Here is an 8612-nt window from a genome sequence, read left to right on the forward strand (position 1 = left end):
TACTTCAAAATAAGTCAGTATTTTAAATACTAGAGAGTCGTATTATTCTTACTTTCCACTGATATTTCCTAAGAAATTAATATAAGATTACGGGTGGATTGAGGTCATAAATTCTGTGAAGAGTATGTCAAAAGCAGAGAAAAGAATAAATATCATTCATGCCCTCAAACATTTTGATCGAACTGCAAAAGTTTATAATCAATTGAGGATATTTTTAACAGACATCAACTTTGAATAAAAAAGAATCAAACTAAAGACAAATCCACATTGCTTTTAATCTATTTGTAATTCTCATGCACTTTGTTTTCTTGAATTTAAGTTCTCCTTTTTTGACTTAAAATATCACCACTATTTTTCTTACCTATAAATACATGCAACAATTGCACTCTTATCCTCACACAAATTCTGTGCCAAATTTCAAGAGCAAACCAAAAAAGGCTGCAAATTAAGCTTTTGATCAATCGAAATGGCTTCACAAGTTTCTCAGATGCCTTCTCCATCACCCCTTTCTTCCAATAAGGATGAAATGCGTCCCAAAGCCGATTTTCAGCCTAGCATTTGGGGAGATTTCTTCCTCAATTGTCCCGACAAGGTATACATACATATCACCATATTGATATAATCTTAACATATTATTTGTTTAATTATTTAGTGATTCAATATGAAGAAATTTTCATTATTTTGAGCAGAATATTGATGCTGGAACTGAAAAACGCCACCAACAATTGAAAGAAGAAGTGAGGAAGATGATTGTGGCACCAATGGCTAATTCAACCCAAAGTTAGCCTTCATTGATTCAGTCCAAAGACTGGGTGTGAGTTACCATTTCACCAAGGAGATCGAAGATGAACTAGAGAATATCTACCATAACAACAATGATGCCGAGAACGACCTCTACACTACATCTCTTCGATTCCGACTACTCCGAGAGCATGGATACAATGTTTCATGCGGTAATTATTGGAACAACAGCATAGTGTTTTTAAGTTTCTTGAGAATATAATAGCATGGAATGTTTGATAACGATATTTCAATTTGGGGAATTTCATCTCAGACGTATTCAACAAGTTTAAAGACGAGCAAGGGAATTTCAAGTCATCCGTGATAAGCGATGTTCGAGGATTGTTGGAACTTTACCAAGCTTCCTATTTGAGGGTTCATGGTGAAGATATATTGGATGAAGCAATTTCTTTCACCACCAACCATTTAAGCCTTGCAGTAGCATCTTTGGACCATCCTTTATCAGAAGAGGTTTCTCATGCTTTGAAACAATCAATTCGAAGAGGCTTGCCAAGGGTTGAGGCAAGGCATTATCTTTCAGTATACCAAGATATTGAGTCCCATAATAAGGCTTTGTTGGAGTTTGCTAAGATCGACTTCAACATGTTACAATTTTTGCATAGGAAAGAGCTAAGTGAGATTTGTAGGTATGTTTTTAATCTCTTTCACTCATTTTTTTTCTTTTTCATCTTTTTTATTTATTTATTTTTTAATGGAAGGAGGGTTGAATTTATAGGTGGCATCATTCTCAGTATAGGAGACGAGTTGCAAATGCTAATATTTTAATCTTATTAAATAGCAGAAGTTAAAAGTGACGGCATGAAACTTGGATTCATCTTTTTTACCTATATCATTTTACTTATATATATTTTAAAATTTGAGGGAGCCAATTGACTTCAATCTAGTATATCATGAATGTGAAATTAATTAAAACTTTGATTATTCATTAATGGGGTTTTTTATGATACAATTCTTTTAGGTGGTGGAAGGATTTAGACTTTCAAAGAAAGCTGCCATATGCAAGAGATAGAGTGGTTGAAGGCTATTTTTGGATCTCGGGAGTGTACTTTGAGCCCCAATATTCACTTGGTAGAAAGATGTTGACAAAAGTGATAGCAATGGCATCTATTGTAGATGATACATATGACTCATATGCAACATATGAAGAGCTCATTCCCTATACAAATGCAATTGAGAGGTCAGATTTCTTTAGTTGAAGTTAACATTCAATTATATATCTCATGGAATGATAAAATATAACATTGAAATTGGATTCAGGTGGGATATCAAATGCATAGATGAACTTCCAGAATACATGAAACCAAGCTACAAGGCACTGTTAGATGTTTATGAAGAAATGAAACAACTGGTGGCTGAGCATGGGAGACAATATCGTGTTGAATATGCGAAAAATGCGGTATGTACATCATCAAACATATATTTTGTACACAAAAGATAAGATATTAGTTAAATTGTAGATTTGAATAAACAACTAACTTGAATAACAATATATAATCATTTAAATATTATTTTTGAATTTGAATTGATATTCGTAATAATTATTGGGATTTTGTTGCCTCAGATGATACGACTTGCTCAGTCTTACCTTGTGGAAGCCAGATGGACTCTTCAAAACTACAAACCATCATTCGAGGAGTTTAAGGCAAATGCATTGCCAACTTGTGGTTATGCCATGCTTGCTATTACATCTTTCGTCGGCATGGGAGATATCGTAACACTAGAAACCTTTAAATGGGCAGCCAATGATCCTAAGATCATTCAAGCTTCCACAATTATTTGTAGGTTTATGGATGATGTTGCTGAACACAAGGTATAATAATATATTTATATAATTACAAGAAACCGAACTCTTAACTAAATAATTGAGTGTCTTTGTAATGAAATCAAACGATGGTTTTTTATCATGATCTGAAACAATTAAAGTTTAATGTTTATATATGTATAATATTTAGTCTTAAATAGAAGAATAAGAAAAAAAAACCTAGCTTCATTTTAACGTAACTAGAGAGGAAGTATCGTCAAAAAAGGTATATAGTGATTGAATAATTTTGATTTTATTATGGTTGCAGTTCAAGCATAGGAGAGAAGACGATTGCTCAGCAATCGAGTGTTACATGGAAGAATATGGCGTAACAGCACAAGAGGCATATGATGTATTCAACAAGCATGTTGAGAGTGCTTGGAAGGATTTAAATCAAGAGTTTTTGAAACCAACAGAAATGCCAACAGAGGTTTTGAATCGTAGCCTAAACCTTGCAAGGGTGATGGATGTGCTTTACAGGGAAGGCGATGGCTATACATATGTTGGAAAAGCGGCAAAGGGTGGAATCACTTCATTGCTCATTGAACCAATTGCACTTTGAAATTATGTTAATTTTTCCTCTCCAAGCTTGTTTCTTAAGAAATAGTTATTAAGTTCTAATTAATAATGTTTTATAATATTCATATATTATAAAAGAAAGTCCAAATCGATTGTCTTTGTACTTATTGCCTTATATTAATTCAATAAGGTTCTTTCCAAACTTTTCATTGTGAAAAATCTTCTATTTTATATATTATTTGATTTTATATATATACATATATATATATTGGTATAAAAGAATATGTAATATAAAATAAGATGAGTTATACCGGAATTAAGATTAAAAAGAATCTACTAAACATTACCACCTAAAGTTTATTCAGATAAGTTTTGAATTCTTTATTTATTTAATTCGGTATATCATTAAGTTTGAAAAATAAAATATTTGAGAAATTATTTTATAAATCATTCCTATTACATCATTTATAGTTTATTTTCAATTATTTAATGACATTTCAATAACTTTTTTCATATCATTGACAAAATTTTGGTAATTTTTTAACCTTGAACCATGACCCTAAATCCCAAATCCTAAACATTAAATCCAAAGTTTTAAACCCTAAACCTTGAATATTGACCTCAAATCCTAAACCCCAAACGTTGAACATTGACCTCAAACCCTAAACCTTAAATATCAAATTATAAACCAAAACTTGAACATTAAATCCCAAACCTGAATCTTGAACCTTGAACCTTAAACCTTAAATCTCGAATTCTAAATTCTAAACCTTGAACAATATTTGGTTTGGGGTTCAGTGTTTGAAATCTGAATTCGAGATAAAATAATTACCATAATTATAAGTCAATGACATAAAAAAATTACTAAAATACCATTAAATAACTGGAAATGGACCATAAATAATATAATTGAAATGATCGGTTAAAGAATTTCTCTAAAATATCCTTTATTAGTTTCCACTTAAAAGTCAACAAATTTATAACCAATCCCAAAAAATCAGGAGTGAATTTCTAATTTGTGTTACACAATATGTTGCATCACATGTAATAAATTTTGTAAAAAGATAAATGTATTTTTTAACGAAACTATCAAATTTAACCATTAGTAGATGATAAAAGTTTTTGGAATCAAATAAACTATATTATAATTTATGTTATACAATGTAGTAAAATATATAAAAATATTGTAATGCTGTAATATATTTTGTAATGACTATTTTCACCAACCAAAATAAATTATTAAATTTGAAATAACGTAAATGTTAAGTTTCTAATATATAATATTATATATGTACGTATGTATGAGTCTAAGTACTGACGGCTACCAAAACAAAATGTTTTAAATCAAAGAAAAAAAATAATGAGTAAACTATATTATTAGTAACTAAATTATGAGTAGATTTTTATTTTGTTCACTTAATTAAAAATTTATAAATTAATTATAAATGCTTTCTAGATTTGACACTTTTTAGTTAGTATAATTATAATTTTAGTCCTCGATTTTTATACTTTATGTCAATTTGACCCTGATGATGTAGTCGTAAATCATCTAAAAATTTGACTAGGGCAAGTGTACCTATAAATTAATAGTATAGTTACGGTGAGCAAAGATATCGTTCACATGTTGACTAAAACTACTGTAAATTAATAATTTTCTATTATTTAACTGATAAATTCGAATAATTGATTAAAAAATAAATTTAACTAAACAAGTTGCTAACGAACACAACAAAGAACAATTAAGGAAAATAAACGGTTAACAACCAAGAAGCGAAACAATACTCAGGAAAGAATTCACCTAGATTCCATCTGTCATTATCGATCTAAATTACACAATTTCTTCACTTAATATATTGATCCGTAGAAATCCCTAAATTATGCTAATATCTCTCTTCAAGACTAAGAGCAACTGACTCTAGGTTGATTAATTGAATTTGTTTCTAATTAAAACCTGTATTATCGCTTTAACTCGATCAATGGATCCCCCTATTAGATTTGACTCTAGTCTAATAGATTTATGTTGTCCTATTTCTAGGATTGCAGGCAACATCACTCAATTATATTAGATCTACTCTTAAATAGGGTTTATTCCTCCTCTGATTTAAGCTCATCAAACATGGATTGATAATCTAGAAATATCAAACCAAGAATTAAGCACACATAATTGAGAACAAGATCCAAAAATTTATTTGTAAAAATAGAAATCAAATAACACAATCTATCCTAGGGTTCATCTCCTAGGTATTTGGAAAATCAGTTCATGATAACAAATAAAAACATCCCAAAGACAGTATAACCACAAGAAATAAAGAAACTCTTAATAAACTTCAAAGAAATCAAAAGGAGATATTCAATCTAATTTTCTTTCCTATTTTACTAAAACATTTACCTCTAAAATGAATTTGGACAAATAATTTTCAGATTCATTTGAACCAGATACATTCTTGACATAAACTTCGAAGTCATAAAGTTATTAAAAATAAAAAATTATTAAGATTGTAAAATTATTTAAAAATATAAATAATTAAATAATTACTAAAAAAATCTAAAATTATATTTTTTTTATAAAAAACACAGAATTTATAGGCTCAAAATGAACCTGGACAAATTATTATTCATATTAATTTGAACCTGGATAATTTTTTCTCTGGGGTCATTTTGGATGTAAATTTCGAATGTTGTAAAAATTGTTTAAAAAATAATTAAAAATAATAAATAATTATGAATAATTATTAAAAATGTAATATATATTACTTTTTATTTTTTAAATGATATGTGATAATATAATTTGGTGAAAATGATACTAAGAAAAAGATGGAAGTATGATATTACATTAATAAATGACAAAATATTCTAAATATTTAATTATCTTTGTTGTAGGCCAATTTTAGCCCATTTACATCAAAACCCAATTTAGCCTTACCTAACCCACTAAAATTAAACCCAAAACCCAAAATCTTAACTACCCAAAGCCAAATTTACATCAAAACCCCAATGGCCCAAACCCTAAGCCCAAATCAAAATAAAAAAACCTAGCCCACAACTTAAACTTTTCTCAACTAGCCACTCCTTTTCCACCACCAACTCCACTAGCCACACCTTTTCCACCACCAACTCCACTTTTCCACCACCAACTCCACTAGCCACACCTTCTCCACCACCACTTGTACCTACAAATGAATATATAAACAATAAAAAAATATTTTGTAAATGGCTATATAAGCCTTCTCATATTTTGTATCCGGGGGGAAGATTTTTTTGGAGAGTTTTTGGGAGAGAAAGTTATTGTAAAGGATTTTTGGAGAGGTTTCTTTTTAAAGTAATCAAGGAGAAGAGTTATTGTGAATGCTAGTTTTTGGAGAAGCTAGTTTTTTTGGAGATTAATCAAAATCAAAGCAAAAGAGGTTTCTTTGTCTATTCTCATTTTAAGTTCTTTGTTTACTTATTGTTTTCCTTTCAATCTTATTTTGTTTCTTTTATACGAAAGTAAAAAATAAAAGGAGGAAGCTTACCCATTTTTACCGAAAAAGATTTTTTGAGGTCCGGCTGCCATGTACGGTGGCGTCGGCGGCGGTCCGACGACCGGACGATGGCCGGCCTTGTGGCCGAAAATCACCCACCCTCTCCCTTTCTTTTTTTGTTATTATTATATTTCTTAATATTATATTATATATATTCTTTTAATATATTAGGTATATTTTAAATTTTATATTACGTATATATATATTTTATACTATTTTATTTATATATCTTTAATATTATATTATTTATATATATATATATATATTTTTCTACATGTTATCTTATGTATATATCTTAACTATATTATGTATGTATTTTTAACACTATATTATGTACATATTTTTAATATTATCATGTATTTATTTTTTATATATGTACATATTGATGTAGTATTATTAATAGTATTTTTTTTAACATCATTATTATTTCTAATATATATTATGTACATCTTTTTTATTTCTATTTTATTTTTTATTTGTCAATATTAATTATTATTCTAATATTTTGATATTTTATATTTTATATATTTTATTATTCCCATCATTGTTCGCATTTTTTGACAATAATATTCTTGGATTTTTTTTTACTATCATTTTAAAAACTTTTTACATTTTAATTTTAAGAATAAGGCAATGTACCAATTTTAACATTAAGTCATCGATTTCATCGCTATGTTGGGTGAAATTAATTGGCTCGTGTTAAAAACGGGACGTCCTTCTAAAAAACAAAAAAACTTGCAACTTCTCATTTCCTTCAATCGGATCACACTTAAATGTCAAATTGAATTCGTATTTTTGAAAATAAGACAACATGTGTTTAATAAGATACCAATTTTGGGCGTCGCGAGGGTGCCAATACCTTCCTCGTGCGTAACCGACTCCCGAACCCTAAATTTTCTCTGGATTTTAACGTAGACCTAAACTCAGCCTTTTATTTGTTTTAATAAAAGATCTAATAGGTGTCCGATCACACCTAGGAAAAAGGATCGGTGGCGACTCCCTATTTATTTCAAAAATCAAACGTCAAATTTCAAAAAAAATTCAATAAATCGCCACAATTAGCGACCAAGCTAAGCTAAAATTTTTACGTCGCTACAGCTGGCGACTCCACTCGGGAAAGTCTTTTTGAGAGTCGTGTCTGGAATTAAACACGTTTTGTCAAAATTTTCAAATTTCCTTGTTCAAAGTAAATATTTGGTCGTGATCCGAAAATCTTGTTTTCAAAATTCATGCATTTGTATCGTGCTGTAAATATTTCTTCTAACTTGCTTATTTGGTTGTTTTTTAGTTTTTAATTTTTATGGTTTTAATTTTGGTTTAGTTTCTTTAAGTGAAACGTAAAGGTTTATGAGTTGTTCCCCACACACCGTGCACTTGCATTTTCGCATAACATGAGCTCTCTACCCGGGCTCCGTCCGTTTAAGTGAAAGTAAACGCTACGCCTTCGTGAGTTAACTCGTCCCTCCGCACAGGCTAGTGAATACTTTCGGGTTGCATATGATTTATGCTTTCGTGAGTTAACTTGTCCCTCCGCATAGGCATAAGTAAATGTAACCCCTCGAATTGAACTCGTGAGCCTGTGATAGGCTATGACCGAGGCTCCGTGCTAATCTTAGCAGATGATAGTACGAGCAATTCAAGTACCTGTCTAGAACCAAAACCGCATATAGTGAACCATACGAGCCACCCAACTAGAGCCATGCCAAACCTCCACTCGTTTAGTAGTCACCGAAATAAGTACACGAGAAAAGCACATCTTACCTTCTATTTCTTTTACATTTGTGCTTTCTAAGCAAGGGAATCGAGTCCACTGGACCAAGTAGCTTAATTTGTTAGATTTTCCATAGTTTTTCTCTGTTTATATGTGTTGCGCTAACCAAGGTCGTTTGTCTGTATTTTTATTTTTCATCATGCATCGAAGGCATCTTGTTAGGAAAGTGTTGATTAGAGATTGGTTGCCAAAAACGGGT

The 8612-nt window shown here is 30.2% G+C and overlaps 1 protein-coding gene across 1 annotated transcript; it reads left to right on the forward strand.

Moving 5' to 3' along the window:
* Positions 1-383: 383 nt before the first annotated feature.
* LOC107920690 ((+)-delta-cadinene synthase isozyme C2) lies at positions 384-3323 on the forward strand. Its single transcript, XM_016850506.2, is given in 8 exon segments — positions 384-592; positions 690-774; positions 777-953; positions 1055-1427; positions 1760-1978; positions 2059-2197; positions 2363-2611; positions 2871-3323. Coding segments are annotated over 8 exon segments (1662 nt in total). The 5' UTR covers positions 384-466; the 3' UTR covers positions 3165-3323.
* The last annotated feature ends 5289 nt before the right edge of the window (positions 3324-8612 follow it).

Source organism: Gossypium hirsutum, chromosome A04, assembly GCF_007990345.1.
Source record: "Gossypium hirsutum isolate 1008001.06 chromosome A04, Gossypium_hirsutum_v2.1, whole genome shotgun sequence".
Lineage (NCBI taxonomy): Eukaryota > Viridiplantae > Streptophyta > Magnoliopsida > Malvales > Malvaceae > Gossypium > Gossypium hirsutum.